We start from the raw sequence: 17396 nt of genomic DNA on the forward strand, positions 1-17396 counted from the left end.
ATCTATATCTCCTAATGGAATATTGGAAGAAGAAGTTTAGATTGAGTAGCCAGAAGGATTTGTAGATCCTAGGAAGAAGAACATGGTATCTAAGTTGTACAAGACTCTATATGGTTTGAAACAAGCCCCTAGCGCATGGTATGAAAGACTGCATAATTATTTGGTGAAGATTAAATTTTCTGGAACTAATGATAACAAAAATATATATTTGAAGACTCATAATAACAATGAGGCATTGTTATCTAAAATCTTTGTTGATGATATCTTATTTGGAGGAAAGGAACCATTATTAAAATCATTTGTAGACAAGATGAAGAAGGAATTTGAAATGTTTATGTTTTGTTAGATCAAATTATTTTTTGGTTTACAAGTATATCAATGAAGCAAAGTTTCTTCATTACCCAATCAGAATATATCAAGGAGATACTTAATTTTTTTGGAATGGAAGATTCAAGACCAATTAGTAAGCTTATGGCCATAAGACATAAGTTATCTAAGAATGATGATTCTACTAATATGAACTAGACATTATATATGTCAATGATTGGAAAAATACAATATGTTTTTTATAATAGACCTAATATTGCATTAGTAGTTGGGATAATTCCAAGATTTTCTACAAATCCTAAGGACAATCACATGATGAAAATGGATACTAAGATATCTAAAAGGAATAGAAGACTGTGAATTTTATTACAAGAAGAATGAAAACTTTGGACTAAAAGTGTTCACTAATTCATATTGGGAAAGAAATATTGATGAAAGAAAGAGTACAAGTGGAGAAGATTTCTTTATATGAAAGAGGATAGTTTCATGGACAAGCAAGAAGTAGAACTACATTTCTCAATCATATGCTAAAGATGAATATGTGACAATAGTATTGAACTATTCAAACATCATATGGATCAAGAAATTGTTGAAAGGGATGAAGGAAGAGATCACTGATTAGTTTTTATCTATTGTGATAACATTAGTGTTATAAACATGTCAAAGAATCTTGTTATACACAAAAATGCTAAGCATATTTCTATTAAGTATCATTACTTAAGAGAGCTAGTTCAAGACAAAGAAGTGAGATTAGAGTATGTAAATACTAAGGAGAAAATAGTTGATATTTTCACTAAGGAGATACCTAAGGATTCTCATGAATATCTAAGAGGTAAAGTAGGGGTGATTCCCTTGGACAACACTACTTAAGCTAAGATGGAGCTCTGCATCAAAATTTTTAATCATAATATCTTAAAAATTGATACATATGGTCCTATTTTAGGAGTTTCATAAAGTGGTAAAGGGGGAAGAAAAGAATTTTGTATTAGTCATGCATTAATGACAACTAATTAATTCAATACTAACATAAGGATATTTACATAATCAAGGTGTATAAGATAGATAAAATGTCTTTGGCATTGTTTTCAATGAGGGAGAGATTGTCAGTCTCCATGGAGTAATAAGAGAAAGGGAGATATTAAGTTACCTCCGTAGAAAGATAGAGAATATTTCAAGAGATATTTCTAGCAATACAGGAAAAATCTGATTGATTTCATGATCTGATGGGATCGAGGGAACATATGTGTTACATATCAAAGCTACGTGGATGATAATTAGAATGAAACTAAAAGAGATAGTGTTGGCCACAAAGATGAGAATCAGTATGAAACTAAGTATATTAATGAAGATCTAATACTAAACATAGAGGAGGTTTCTCTAAGAAGTAGATGTTTTGGATTGCATGGTAACTAGAGATGTTTCTATCAATTTCAAAGAGGGAGATTATTGAAAATTATAACTGGAACAATTGTTATGATGTCATTAATGTCAAGCCTTATTAGTAAGACAATTTTCTATCTAATTTGAGCATCATATCTAGATGATTAATGAAAGGGATTTGAGAAGTTGGACATAACAATAGAACCTAGAGGAAAGGTTAAGGTATGAGAAGAAACTACAATGGGAACTTGATTAGTTAGACTATGGCAAGATAAAGTTATTGCATAAATCATGCTACAAGTGAAGAAGAAAGTTGTATTGAAGCCTCGGAGTGATCAAAGATTGACCAAATGCATAGGCTTGATCAAAAAAAAGAGAAGAAGATTAAGGAACTTGTAATGTTTTTCAAGTGATGCTAGTGTTGACCAAGTGCCAATATATGTTGTGAAAAAGCAATGTTGACCAACAATCAATATTGATTGAGTGTTAGTATATGTATCAAACAAGAATGTTAGTAGCAACCAAGTAACCTAGTGATGATTGAGAATCAGAATACAATGCTAGTTTAGGGAAATCATTTGATGAATTATGAGAAAATCATGATTTCCAACCAACAAAGTTTATTTCTTGCAATGTGTAAAGCATGTTAAAGATAAGGATGGGTTGCCTAAAACATTTAAATCAAGAGAAGCCATGTTTTTTTTTCTATGCAAGGATTCATAGAGAAGTTTGAAGAAGATTCTAGAAGGGAAAAGAGGAGAAAAAAAGTTGGAAGGATTTGATGAATCTAAACTAAACCTAAGATCTATGGTGATGCTTAAGTGAAAAAAGATTAAAATTACCTATTTAAGGAGGTACAAGGGATAATATAAATGAAATTAAGGTTAGTAGAGCTAGTCAAGAACTAATAAAGTTGGAGCAATAGTTGATGTTATTGATTTGTGAATTTAAGTAGGGGGTTGAGAAGAGTTGTGAAGAGGTGAAGTGTGATTTCTTGAAGGGTTGGCAAGTAGATTGAGACAAATATGAAAATGAATGCCATTTATTAGATCAACATGTGAGCCAAACTATGATCTATATTTTAAAAGTGAGTTTTATTTGTCAGATCAAAATATTTTGTTACTTTCTAGCCATTGTATCAATATTGAAATCCTTTAATCAAGGTTGACCTAATAGTCATATGTAAATCATTTAATCAAGGTGGAATTCCAAAGGAATGTTCTAAAGTTCTCTAACAAGGCCACTCCTAATAGGGTGATTAAATAATTTAACAAGGTCACATTTAGCAAAAAAATTTGTAAGCTTTAATAAGTTTGGCTCCTAATAGAGCTCACTTCAGAAGAGTGAAAAGACTAGTGAAATGTTACTGGTGGTTTTTCCCAAATTGGGTTTCCATTTTGAATCCTAGTGTCAAACTTGTGTGGATATTAGTTTTGATGATTTAGTGTTATAGTTTTACATTCTGCAAGTCCATTATAATTAGGATAGTGGACTACTAGTTGATGTTATTAATAATTTGCGATAGAGGTCAAGCTAATGGACATTAAGATCTAAAGTAGTTGAAGTATTTGTTCATTCAATTGGTACATCTAGACCTTAGATCCCCCCTCCTAGTTATTCTCAACATTCTAATAGAACCTTCATATTGTATTCCACTTCCTTGATGTTCTTGTTAGATTTTTCAATAGATGGCTTCCTAAACTTCTTCAAAGTTTCTATATAATATAGGATATGGAATCTTATACATATATAATATTTATTGAGTATAAGGATAATCCTGTTTGTGTTAGATTATTGTACATTTTTTTTCACTAATGTCTATATTTCTAATATCAACTTGACATAACATGAAAACTAGAATAAATATCTTTGTAATGATTCAGATTTAATAATTATAACTTTAATTTACCATTTCTTTTCATTTTTAAAGGCTAATATATCTTGAGGTTGATACTTTCATCCTTCACATTCTATGCATTCATATGGAAAGTCTTGAATTATTATTTTAAAATATTATGGAAGAAATATACCTTCATTTAAATATAATTGATTTCATCTAGTAGTATATACATCATAGAAATAATATCATTAAGTGAGGAGGGGCATGGTGTTGGAAATATAAGAGTAACTAAGAGGGGAGGGGTGAATTAGTTACTACTAAAACAATTCCAAGTCCCTTAGATGTCAATACAAACTCTCTTATACTTCATAGCTCAATTAGAACTAGAAATCCATTGTAATTTGGTTAACAAAGCAATTTGATATATCAATGTGCATTAACCTTTAGTAACTTAGTTGCAAAAAGATAAAGCAATAAGAAAATAACATGAAAACATGAGACACCAATATTTAATGTGGAAACCCAATTTAGGAAAATCACCAATGCAACTACAACATTTCACTCTTCTTAAGTGAGCCATATTAAGAGCCAACCATGTCAAAGGTTACAAAAAACAATATTAGGTGTGATCCTATTAAAGGATTTACATCACCCTATTAGGAGTGGCCTTCTAAGAGGTCTTAAGACACTTCAATCTAGAAATTCCACCTTACTAGAGGATTTACAAACTAACTATTAAGTCAACTCTGTTAAGGGATTTCTTCACTACTACAATTGTTAGAGAGTAACAATGGTTGAGCTAATTTATGAAGCAACTAGATTGAAAATTTAGATCATTGTTTTGGTTTCTCATCTAGATCCTTCTTGATCAAAATATTCTTTTTAACTCCTTTGATATTCTTCCCTTTATTAGATATCCTTCTTAATTCACATCTTATCTTCTTTCACTACTTCTATATTTTCATCCCACAACTTTATGTTTCATATATATGAATACAATGTCAATTCATCTTGAAGATCCTTACAAATAAAACAATTGCTTCCATTAAGTTGGCTTGCATAAAAAATAAATAAAGAAAAATATTTTGATCTAGGTCAGCTTTAACTAAAACTAAGTCACTTGGTTACCACTGAGTTCCTTGGTAACTGACCTAACTTAGTTTACACTCAACTTCTAACTTGGTTACAACTGAACTCTTTTGGTGACCAACCTAGCTCAGCTTCAACTAGATCATTGAACTTGTCTTCTACTTGATTGATACAGGAGTCCTTTGAGCTTGGTTCCAATTGATAGTGCACAGTTAGAGTATAATATTTATGTATCATCAATGACAATATACAATTGAATAATTATTATCAACAACCTCCATCTTTACCATTGATGGCAACACAACATGTCACTATGAAAAAAAAATTAGAGAAATCAAATGATTTATAAGATTTTATAATATCTTTAGTTTTATTTTGATTCTCTATCTGTCTGTGACAAATCTCACTTAGATTTCCCCTTTGCCATCTTATCTTCAAACTCCATCACATCAAGTTATCCCTCTACTTGATATGTAGATCACTTCCTCTAATTCTTCTTTGAATACCTCAATCTTTCCCTTAACTAGGTATATGACATGATCCAATCTCTCCCTCTTTGATATCACATGCCAAAGACTTGATAAAATATTTATATAATGTACCCAATGTACTTATTCATATGTAATAAGCTCTAACTATTTTGTATCAACTAGATAGATCTTCAATATAGTTTGGTTGATGCATTACTAATCTATAATCTAGTGAGCATCAGATAGGGTAATGACCCCTAGCTTTCTTCTTAGATACGAAATTGCATCCTTAGGTAATGGTTTGATAAATATGTTAGCAACCTACTACTTTGTGTTGACATATTCCAATCTAACATCTTTATCTTTGACTAATTCTCTCAGAAAATGATACTTGATTGCAATGTGTTCTATCTTGGTGTGCATCACTAGATTTTTAGATATATTGATTGCACTTGTGTTATCACAATAGATAACCACTGGATCCTTGATCTCTTCCTTCATTCCTAATAATAGTTGATTGAACCACATTATGTTGGAAAAATTAACTACTACTACAACATATCCATCTTCTATTGTAGACTAAGAGATGCAATTCTTCTTATTTGTACAAGATACTAACCTTTTTCCAAGAAACAATGCTCCTCCATGGGTGCTCTTCCTATCATCAATGCTTCCAGTCCAATTAGCATTAGTAAAGGATTTTAACTCAAAATTCCCTCTTTTCTTGTACCATAGACCATAGTCTTCAGTACCTTTTAGATATCTCATAATTCTTTTGATTGCCATCATTTGATTTTATCTAGAATTTTTAAAGAACCTTGCAATTATACTAACTGCTAATGAAATATTAGGACTTGTGTGAACAAAATATTGAATTTTTCCAACCATAGATCTATAGATAGTCTAATTTATCTCTTTTGAATCATCATCCTTAGATAACTTGTGTCCAATATACATAGGTGTTCCAACTAATTTGGAATCTTCCATTCCAAAGGTCTTCAATATCTCCTTCACTTGCAACTCAACTTATTATGATTGAGACTCGGTTAGAACTATTTCTAACTTAGGTTGTACTAGTTACAACTCTGTCTCCTCTATCTAAGACTTGGTTCCCACAATCTGTGACTTGGGTTCCTCTAAATAAGCTATCAAACATGTAGTTTTAGCAAATTCTAGGCAGAAAAATGACCTTTTGATTGATTGTGAATTCCAACTATGTTTTCTTTACCATCCAAAAGCCTGGCCTTCCGATTAATGAATTCAACCTTGAATCAAATGTTGTTTAGTTGTGCCACACTTAGAATATTGTGACTCAATCCTTTACCCTAGTAGGAATTATCACATTTGAAACCATGAATCAATGCAATGTACCCTTTTCCCTTCACATAACATGGTTCATTGTTTCCAAATTTAACACTTCCACTGTCATAGTACTCCAAGTGTTCAAACTTTTTTTTATCACAAATCATGTGATGAGAACAACCACTATCTATTATCCATGTACCATTCTTGCTTACATGAGAAATAAGTGTCATCTTTTCATTTTCCGCATCATCTGATTCATCTTTAATAGAAATATACACCATTTCATCTTCATTATCACTATCAAAATCTTTAACAATATAGTAAGATTTCTTCCCTTTATCTTTGTAATCTTTGTAGTTTTTGAAATCTTTCTTGTCTTTGAACTTGTTGGATTTTATGTCATCTTTACTTTCCTTATTTGGACACCTTGCAGCAATGTGACCAACTTGTTCACAAGAAAAACAAATCAATGGAATTTTTTCCTTATATTTACCTTTGCCTTTTAGTAATGGTCTTACAGGTAGGGCTTCAATGGTTTCAAAATCATCATCAGATTATTCACCTTCTTCACTATTAGAATGTTTTCTTTTTGAGTTTCCTCCCTTTCTTCCAAGGGTTAGTTTTTCTTGGAATGTTGATTCTATATTGTAAGTTCCAGGAAGATAGTTATCAAAGTTATTTAGCTCAAATGTTGTTAACCTTCCTACTAGTGCATCCAAAGTTATATCATTTTTGGGATCACATCTCATCTCTTGAATTGTTGAAACTCTAATTGCATAAATAGGAAGAAGAGTTCTCAATACCTTGTTGACTACTATTGCATCTTCAATTTTTTCTCACAAGGCTCTAATTGCACTCAGACTTGCTTTGATTCTTTCACTGTATTTGCAATGCCATCTCCTCCATAGATATTTTATGGCTTGTTCCACATTTCATGAGTAGTAGGAAAATCTTTGACTTCATCAAATTCAACATAACTGAGAGTAAAGGAAATGTCAATCATCATTGTGTTGTGATTTTTTTAATCTACCATCTGATCCACAGTCAAAGGATTATGAGGTGACACATACTGGTTCTCTAGGAATTTAAGACATGCATCTCCAATAGTTGCCAAATGTAGCTTCATGAGATCTTACCATGCTTTGAGGTTATCTTTGTTCAACTTAGGAATCTCTCTTCTGTAAGACATCTTGATCTTTAGCTTAGGTCCTTGAAACCTTCTTTGCAACCACCAATGGCTCTAATACCAATTGTTGAAAATATAAGAGTAACTAAGAGGGGAGGGGTGAATTAGTTACTACTAAAAAAATTCCAAATCCCTTATATGTCAATACAAACTCTATTATAACTCACAACTCAATTAGAACTAGAAACCTACTATAATTTGGTTAACAAAACAATATAATATATTAATGTGCATTAACCTTTAGTAACTTAGTTGGAGAAAGATAAAGAAATAATCAAATAACATGAATGCATGAGACACCAAGATTTAATGTGGAAACCCAATTTGGGAAAACCACCAATACAACTAGTTACAAATTTTCACTCTATAAAAGTGAGCTCTATTAGGAGCCAACCCTGTTAAAGGTTACAAAAAATAATGTTAGGTGTGAACCTTTTTAAAGGATTTAAATCGCCCTACTAGGAGTGCCCTTGTTAGAGGTCTTAAGACACTTCAATCTAGAAATGCCACCTTGCTAGAGGATTTACAAAATGATTGTTAAGTCAACTCTCTTAAGAGATTTCTTCATCGTTTCAATTGTTAGAGAGTAACAATGATTGACCTAATTTATGAAGCAACTAGATTATAGATTTAGATTGTTGTTATGGTTTATCCTCTAGATCCTTCCTTATCAAAATATTCTTTGCAACTCCTTGGATATTATCCCCTTAATTAGATATCCTTTTTTAATTCTCATCTTATCTTCTTTCACTACTTCTCTATTTTCATCCCACAACTTGACCTTTCATGTATATGAAATACTATGTCAAATCGGCTTGCATATCCTTACAAATAAAAAATAAGCATCCATTAAGTTATCTTGAATAATAAATAAATAAATAAAATTATTCTGATGCAAGTTGGCTTAAACTAAAACTAAGTCACTCAGTTACCACTGAGTTCCTTGATAATCAAACTAACTTAGTTTATATTGAACTTCTAACTCGGTTACAACTAAACTCCTTTGGTGACCGACCTACCTCAGCGTCAACTAGATCACTAAAATTGTCTTCTTCTTGGTTGATACAGGAGTCTTCTAAGCTCAGTTCTAACTGGCAGTGCTTGGTTAGAGTATAACATTTGTATATCATCAATGACAATATATAATTGAATAATTGTTATCAACACATGGAACACCATGTTTTTAATTAGAAGTACCAATTCATAACCCACTAACCCTTGGGATTTCATCATCCTCATTCAAATCTATAGGCTTATGTGTTTTATCTTTTCCTTTAGTTTTTATTTTATTACTAACAACAGGTCCATTTCTTATATAGAGCCTTCCCTAAACCAATTTTTCTCATGGTTTTTAGCATGTAATTATAATGATCACCTTCTACAATAATTTCTAAAAAATTAAAGTCGGATCCACCAAACATAGGGCTAAGATAGATCAAGAAATTGGAGGCAAAGGATTAAGAGTTTCTAAGATACTAAAAAGATAAAGTTGGATGAAGATTTATTCTTACAAGGCAAAAGGAAAAGTGTCTTTGTAGAAAAGAATTAATAGTAATATCTCTATCAATAGTTATAGCATGTTAGGATTTATCATCTATATTATGTTTGATCAACAACAAAAATCTTAATATACTCATCATATTAATCTTCAAAGAAAATTACATGGTTTTAGTTTTGAATTGAGTAATTTGAATTTATTATTATTATTGTAATAAATTACAAAGAAATAAATTGGAAATGTAGTTATATTTAAATTATATTATTTAAATTTAAATTTAAATAATTTCATTTTTTCTAATTTGTGAATAAATAACTTTGATAGAGAACAAAATTAATCTTAACAAATAATGATTATTTTTTAACATATTCTTGACTCAATTATATGATTGGTTATCATATAGGAGGCAAAATAATGGCACATATGTAGCAACAACATGGCAAATCATTTTTGAACTCTCTGATGTGATAAAAGATAACATCTACAAATTGCGTATAGCTCTTGCGTCATCTACTCTTTCAGTGCTTCAGGTATATATATTTTTATTAAAAAACATAATGTGTGATTTTTCATTTTAAGACATCATCGTAAACTCTAATAGTGTTAATTTTTCTTATTCTACAAAGGTTCGAATTAATGATCCAAATGTTGTTCACCCACACTTTGAGACACCAAGGATTGGAAGAGATAACTCAATTGCACGACATGGAATTCATGGACTTTATTGGCTATTCAATGTGGATGTACCTAGTTCATTGCTTAAAGAGGGGGAGAATATTATTTTTCTCACACAATCAAAAAATGTAGGTCCTTTTACTGGGATTTTATATGATTATATAAGACTAGAAGAGCCTCAATCAAATAGTTCTAACTAATATACAAAATTCTTGAGACAAAATTCTCAACTTATAACATTATATATTTATTAGGGGATCTGAATGACTTTTTCTTCAAAAGGTAACGAAGATGTAGTACATGTCTAAGAATGCATTGTAATTTTAAAATGTTATATAAGATAGTATTTTATTACATGTAAGATATTTGCATGATGGTTTCTTTACAGGAAAAAAGTAAATTATTTAATATTTTATTTTTAATTAATATAAAAATTGAATGATGTTATTTTTCTATCATTTAAATGTTCATTGCTATCATGGATTAAAATGAACATAATGTAAATAGAAAATGATAGTGAAAATAAAAATTAACTAATCTGTCATAAAAATGAATATGGAATTATTTTCTAAATCTAATAAATGAAATAATAAAATATATAAAATAAATATTTGATATTTGGTTAGTTAGATTTTTTTATTAAATGAAAAAATAATAAATATGTTTCAATCATATTCCTAAAAAATTATAATAGTTAATTAAATTAATGTCTTTTAAAGAATTCAATTTGGTTCGGTGTGTTCAATTAATATGTTTTCAAAAATATATATTACTCATATCAATCATAACTAAGTGTTAAAGCTACAAATGCATAATCCTTGGAATGATATTTTTAAAGGTAAAATTATACATCTTGATCATCACATTTAGATGCCTAGTCTTTTAATGATCACTTCTCTCAATTGCCTTTATCTAACAATTTAAGCCCAAGTACATATTAATGTAAATTCAAGGCCCTAACATTCCACTAGAGTTTGGAATTTTTATATGGTGTCAATTTAAGATAACAATATTACATTATAGAAATCCTAGGTAGGCAAGGGTTTGTAGATTACTCACACCAAATCAATGATATCTTGAACCAAACTTAATAGATTGACCTTAGACCAATTGAAATATAAATCTAATTCATTTCTCTACACATCCATGTCCATTAAATCAATCAATGAGTTCCCACAAGATTGTGCAAAGTGTTGGAAAATCAATTATTCAATTGTATATTGTTGTTGATGTTACACGTATGTTAAGCTTTAACTAAGCATGGTTAGTGTAAGCCGAGCTCAATCATTGCAATGTCCCCTACTTAATGTGACCATCAATGTCAATATATTAGCCTATGACAGGAGCTTTTGTAGGATAATAAAGTGATTAGGGATCTCATCTGGTAGTATATTTAGGAGTTACTATTTTTAGTAAGTCAGTGAGAGTCAAATGATATAGAAATTTCCAGTGTTCAACTTGGTGGATTTAGTTGAGCTCTTTTGGATGAGCTATCATACATGGTATTCTAAGTTTGACTCTTATATGATTTTAATGCCAAAGTTAATTTACTTTCTATAAATTGATAATTAAATAAAATACTTATTAATTAAGTCACTTTAATACAAAGTTGTTTTAAAAAGGTATTCTCCATTTATCTTGCATTGCTTATACAAATGAAGTCAACTTCTTAGAGGACTTTATATTCTCTTGGCTAGAATGAATTGGGGATGCTTGGATGATATTACTATTATTCTATTGGATTTCTAGGGAATCTAATTATTGAGCTTGGAGGATGAAATCCCTCTTTGTTGGCATTCTCATCACTATTGAAAGACATGGTCAAGAGGATTATCGGGTGTTTTCATTTAGGAAACATAGTGGGATTTATTAATGAGTTTGCACATAGTTTAAGAGTGTTCTAAAGTTTAGGTCAAAAGTTTCTTGCTATGACAAATAGTATTTTGCTATAGTACACATGAATAGTGATTTTGCTACAGTTTGCATAAATAGTGTTTTTTCTACAGTGTCATGAATAGTGTTGCTACATTGCACAAGCAATGTTGCATTGAGTTTATTATTCACTCTATTTGGTTGAAGGTTCAGAAGTTGTCATTTCATCTACATATCACTACAACATCTACTTCCAAGTTCCTTCCATCATACTATTCATTTTAGGCATTGTAATTGTTAAATATCACTTTGAATATTTGCTGCAACCTATAAGGCAATTGTATGTATACATTTCTAATAAAAAATCAATATTTTATTAGCAAATACAGAGGTTCAAACTTTTCTTATTTATTGTTGTATGTTTGCTAAGTATTAAAATAGCACTCTAACTAATAATACTTAGTAGTTTACAAGGCTCCTAAAAAAAGGTGGTTATTATAGGCACCAAAGGAGATTCTAGTATCAACTGAGAAAAAGTAAGTGTCAATCAAGTTTGGTTGGTCAGAAAAGTAGATAGTGTTGATTGAGTTTGGTTGGTAATCGAAATAGATAGTGTTAACTGAGTTGGGTTGATCATTAAAGGATGTTCATTATTAACTAAGTGTTTAATCTAATGTTAGCTGACTAATAGTAGATTAATTTTGTTAATTATTTTGTTAATACAAGTCGAGTAATAGATGCTTATTGATGTTTTGAAAGGGTTTTCAAGACAACTTTTCCTAGCTTATGATATATAAGAAAGGTCAAGTTGCGAGGACAAGATGTGTATCAAGTTAGATATGAAATAGATGCATATGTGAATGAAGACAAGGTAGAGCAAGAAGTGTAAAAGTTAATCTGTAAAGAAACATCTAATTGGGAAGGATCTAGAGGTAAGATAGAATAGTGGTATGAGTCTACAAAGTTAGTTTCTTCAACAATCACTTCAATCATTGTTACTCTCTAAAAATTGTAGCAATGAAGAAATTTCTTAATAGAGTTGACTTAATAGTCATTGTGTAACTCCTCTAACAAGGTGGCATTTCTAGATTGAAGTGTCTAAATACCTCTAACAAGGCCACTCCTAATAGAGTGATTAAAATCTTCTAATAGGATCACACTTAACAGTGTGTTTTGTAACCTTTAACAAGGTTGGCTCCTAATAGGGCTCACTTTAGAAGAGTGAAAATTGTAACTAGTTGCATTGGTGGTTTTCCACATTGGATTTCCACTTTAAATCTTGGGGTCTCATGTGTTCATGTTATTTTCTTTATGTTTTATAATTATGCAACTAAGCTACTAAAGTTTAATACACATTAATATATTAGAACTACTTTGTTAACTGAGTTATGGTAAATATCTAGTTCTAAACAAGTAGAGGAAAATTTGTTAAGTAAAAGTTTGTGTTCACATCTAAGGGACTTGGATTTTTTTTGTGGTAACTAATTCACCCCTCCCCTCTCAGTTACTCCTCTTGTTTTACCTATATCTCAATGAAAGATCTTTTTTATTAGCTCAAATTGAAGAAATTTGGCTATGGCATTAAATAATGTATTGTGTTAACTTTGATAACCTAATCAACATAAGAAAGAATTGTTAGAAATATGGATTACTGAGAGGGGGGTGAATCGGTAATCTACAAACCTTAGTCACCAATTGGATATTATTACTTATTTTAAAACATACATAGCAAATCAATAAAGTAATTTTGAACAATAATAGTAACAATGCACAAAGATAACTCATAACACCATATTTTATTAACTAGTGAAACCCTGGCCAACGAAAAACCTTGGTGGGGATGATACTCACTAGATAATATAGTGATATATAAATTTCTTATTAGAGGATGGACCCTATTAGGATTCAATGATAAAATTCAATATAAAGAGTCCCTATTAGGGGACTTTAAATCCCTATTAAGAGATTCCAACCCTATTAGGAGTTGTGGTATAACGTATGGAAGAAGAGCCCACTACCCAAACATGCAATTTCAACTACAAGTAGAGATCATTTCTCAAACAAGTAATATACTATTATCTTCTTCATTGACTGATCTCTAATCTTTAGCTTGATCTTAGATCACCAAATAGCTCATGTAAAGCTTTGCATATATCGCTTTCACAAAAATTTTCTCATCACAATTTGTAATTCACATTTACACAATCTTACAAGATAGCACACTTATTATCACAAAATGTCCTTTGCATAAATATCATGCCTTCAACAAAATTACTACTGGGTTGGCTAAGACCATCATTCACTTTTCAAGTTAGAGTAAACATCTAGGATGTCGGCCATAATTGGACAAGTAATTGTTTTGTAAGAAAAACAATTATTTCCTTTAATTTTGTCATCCTGCTTCATCAAAACATGAATATCTATGTTTTGTACAATTTGTACTATCTTTTGAGATTTACACATCATCACCAACATTTATACTATCTCCATGTAACTTTTCTAGTCATAATATGTTGTCAAAACAATACATTGTTGTCAACCAAATTCTATACTTAGAAAATTTTTTTATTACCAAACACTAAGTACCTTTATTTTTGAGGTTTCTTGTGAACATGTACATCATTTGTTGCCAAAAAAACAACAATTACATATCACTATTGGCCAATTTTCAATAATCTCCTCCTTTGGCATTAATCGCAAAAAAAAAGAGAAAATTGGCTAAGTGACAAAAACTTAACAACATTTAAACATTACACCTACTACAACTTGTTCAACTTTACATATGTGTTCCCCCTTACAATATACTTTACAATATTATCTTCTTTATACCTAATTTACAATTTTCACATTGTATCTCTTCCCTTTTGACATGTATACAATTTTCACATGTATCTGTCCCCCTTTGACATCAATGACAAAGGTCTAAATATCAAGATTCGGTCCAAAAATTGTCAAAAATTTTGTTCTTCCTTATGCTGATATGATCTTCATACAATCATCAAAATTATCCTTTAGACTATCCATACCTTTGGTCCATGTTTCCTTGGTAGGCTCAGCTAAGGTGAGAATTGCACATAAAGCATATGATACAATCTCAACTGTATCAATATCTAAATACAAAAAGTTGGAATATGTGTCTTTGGCCTTGACACATTCTTCTAGCTACTTTGCAACAAAAGATAATCTTAGAGAAATAGATTCTCTAAAATCAAATATCCTCTTCAAAATTTGTTCTTTTCAAAGTTCCAATTTCCTGATGTCACTTTGAATACTAGCAACTTGACTTTCAAAATCATCTACTTTACAAGATGGATGTTGGATATGGCTAGATAAAGCCTCTAGCTCACTCATCTTTAACTCTATCTAACTATCAATATCTATAATCAACTTTTATGATTTGGTACACTTAACATACAAAGTTTTCCTTCCTGCTAGCATTTCCATAGTTCTTTTATACAAGTATCAAGATTAACTAAGTCATTCTGATATTCTGATAGATGGTGCTAAACAAGTTAGCATCATGGGAAATTTATGCCTTAGCTTCTACAATGTTCAATAGAATTGTAAACTCTTCATCAAAACATTTTAGCATTGCATGTGCTCTCTATTCAAGATTTAAATCTGTGTACTAAACTGCAAATGTATTGTCTAGTCTATCTGTCACTCCCATTAATGTTTTCTATAAACTCTTTACTTTCCTATTTTTCTCAACTAGCTTGGTTAAGGATGACATTAAATTATTTTTAAAAGATTTGATCAAATATTCAAATCAAATCCATGAAACCCTCGAATACTTGCATGTAGAAAGCTTGTCACAGAGAAGAAAAAGACAAGAAGAGGGAAGGGTTTGCTCTAAAAACACACAAATTATATATTTAGATGTAGAAAAGATAATCAAATATAAAGAGATAAATCCTTATAAAAGGAGATCAAAACCCAGAAAAGGTAATCTAATAAGTTACTAAAGGTAACCTAAACATGAAAGCTATTTAATAATTAATAATTAATTATAAAATAGAGAAAGTTAAAAAATGCATAAAGAAAAATTTTAAGAAGGAAGAAAAAAGGTAATTTAATAAATGAAATTAAATTAACCTTTTTCTCTAACACCCGTCCTTATGATGAGCAACAATGTAGCTACAAAAAATGCAGAAAGAGAAAGGAAACTACAATGCTGAAAGCAAACCTTAGTCCTAGCAAGAAGGCCTAATGAGGTACCCAATCATAATAAAATCTCTATGAAATGGAGAAATAGAGAAAACTTAGTGCGAAAACTCTACTTAAAAAGGAGATAGCTAAAAAATCTGGTAAAAGACTATAGAAGCCTCCAACTAGAGGAATGTTCCAGAAAAGAGGAACAAAGAGTGATCATGAAGAAAACCACTAAAACACGAAGAAGCCACAAACACTGTCAAAGAGAAACTATTAATCTATAGAACCTTATCTAAAATAGAATCTAACCAAGTATAGAAGACTATAATTTGCATCAAATCAAGAGGCAAACAAAGTCAAATAGCTAAACTCAAAAACATAGATGACATAAAACACCAAAGCCTGAAGAGCTAATCAATTGAACTAGGGGAGCATGAGGAACAACAGGGACACCCCCCAGTGGGCCATAAAGAATTAAATGTCAAGGAACCATGATCAAGATACTCAAAAGAGTACATAAGTGTGTACAGAGGTAATCAATCTTAGACATGTCATGAGGGTAATATCATAGAAGGGACACTCACTAGACAAAGGAAGATGGAAAACAAAGGAAAACATCAACCCACCCCCCTATGGAACTTTATCAGAGTAGTGCATGTATAATAGGGAAAAAGACATAATGAATCTCAAGAATGCAGTAATCTGCACTACTTGAATTAGAAGGAAAAATAAGGAAAATGACTAAAATGAAAATACAGATGTAGTATGGCACTTGATCTTAGTGTGTTTGCATAAAAATGCTTAGAAATGATATCACCAATGATCAAAAAGTACAAAGAGCTGATACAACAAATAGTACGAAGAGATCTTATGCCAAGAAAATGATCCCCAAACTTGAAACACTCAAGATATCCACCATAGTGCAAAAAAGGAAAAAAAAAAACATGATATAAAGATAATGGAGTAGAACTTTAAGAAACTATAGCATTTCTCAAAAGTAGACAAAACCATCTTTCCAAAAATATAACATTTTCAGAAACGAAGATGGGGCACTCAAGATATGCCCTATGGAGTGAAAAACTAAACATCTAGCTTTGACTACCAAAATAAGAAACCAAACTACATCAAATCCAAAAAAGTCCTACACCAATGTCTCTATCTTGGAACCAGCTTTCTGGTGCTTCTTTCAAGTCAAAAAAATACATTAGTATGCTCAAGTTATGGTGAAAAAAACTAATAGTAGGTCAAAAAATGACCTAAAGGGTTTTCATAGTGTTAATGCAGCACTAACATCATACTAACATCATCATTTCATTGCAAAAAAATTGATAGCTTAGAGGTCGTCAATACAGGCCACAAAACTATGATGTGGTAGGTTTTGCAATTGCCATGTGGGCATAGAGTGATGGTGGGGTTATTGAGGTGGTAGCCAGAGAGGCGGGTGGCTACAAGTGATGGACTAGTGGCCAGAGTTGGCAGAGGTAGTGGAAACTGATGGGTGGTGGTGAATAGCAACACAATGGTAGGAACAACATACGGTGGCTAGAAAAAACACTAATGGCGACTAGAACAAACCCCAATGATGGTCGATAAAATATTTCT

At 30.8% G+C, this 17396-nt stretch overlaps 1 protein-coding gene across 2 annotated transcripts in view; it reads left to right on the forward strand.

Annotated features, from left to right (window-relative positions):
- The window catches only part of LOC149559938 (uncharacterized), a 402360-nt gene extending 392309 nt beyond the window's left edge, over positions 1-10051 (forward strand). For both annotated transcript variants that reach the window (XM_089823521.1, XM_089823520.1), the window contains 2 exons: positions 9499-9625; positions 9722-10051. In XM_089823521.1, the coding sequence (XP_089679647.1) occupies positions 9499-9625; positions 9722-9970 (376 nt within the window). In that variant the 3' untranslated portion in view covers positions 9971-10051. The remainder of the gene's footprint in view (positions 1-9498; positions 9626-9721) is intronic.
- The last annotated feature ends 7345 nt before the right edge of the window (positions 10052-17396 follow it).

Source organism: Cupressus sempervirens, chromosome 4 (genome assembly GCF_028749045.1).
Source record: "Cupressus sempervirens isolate cs-2001-9-10 chromosome 4, ASM2874904v1, whole genome shotgun sequence".
NCBI lineage: Eukaryota > Viridiplantae > Streptophyta > Pinopsida > Cupressales > Cupressaceae > Cupressus > Cupressus sempervirens.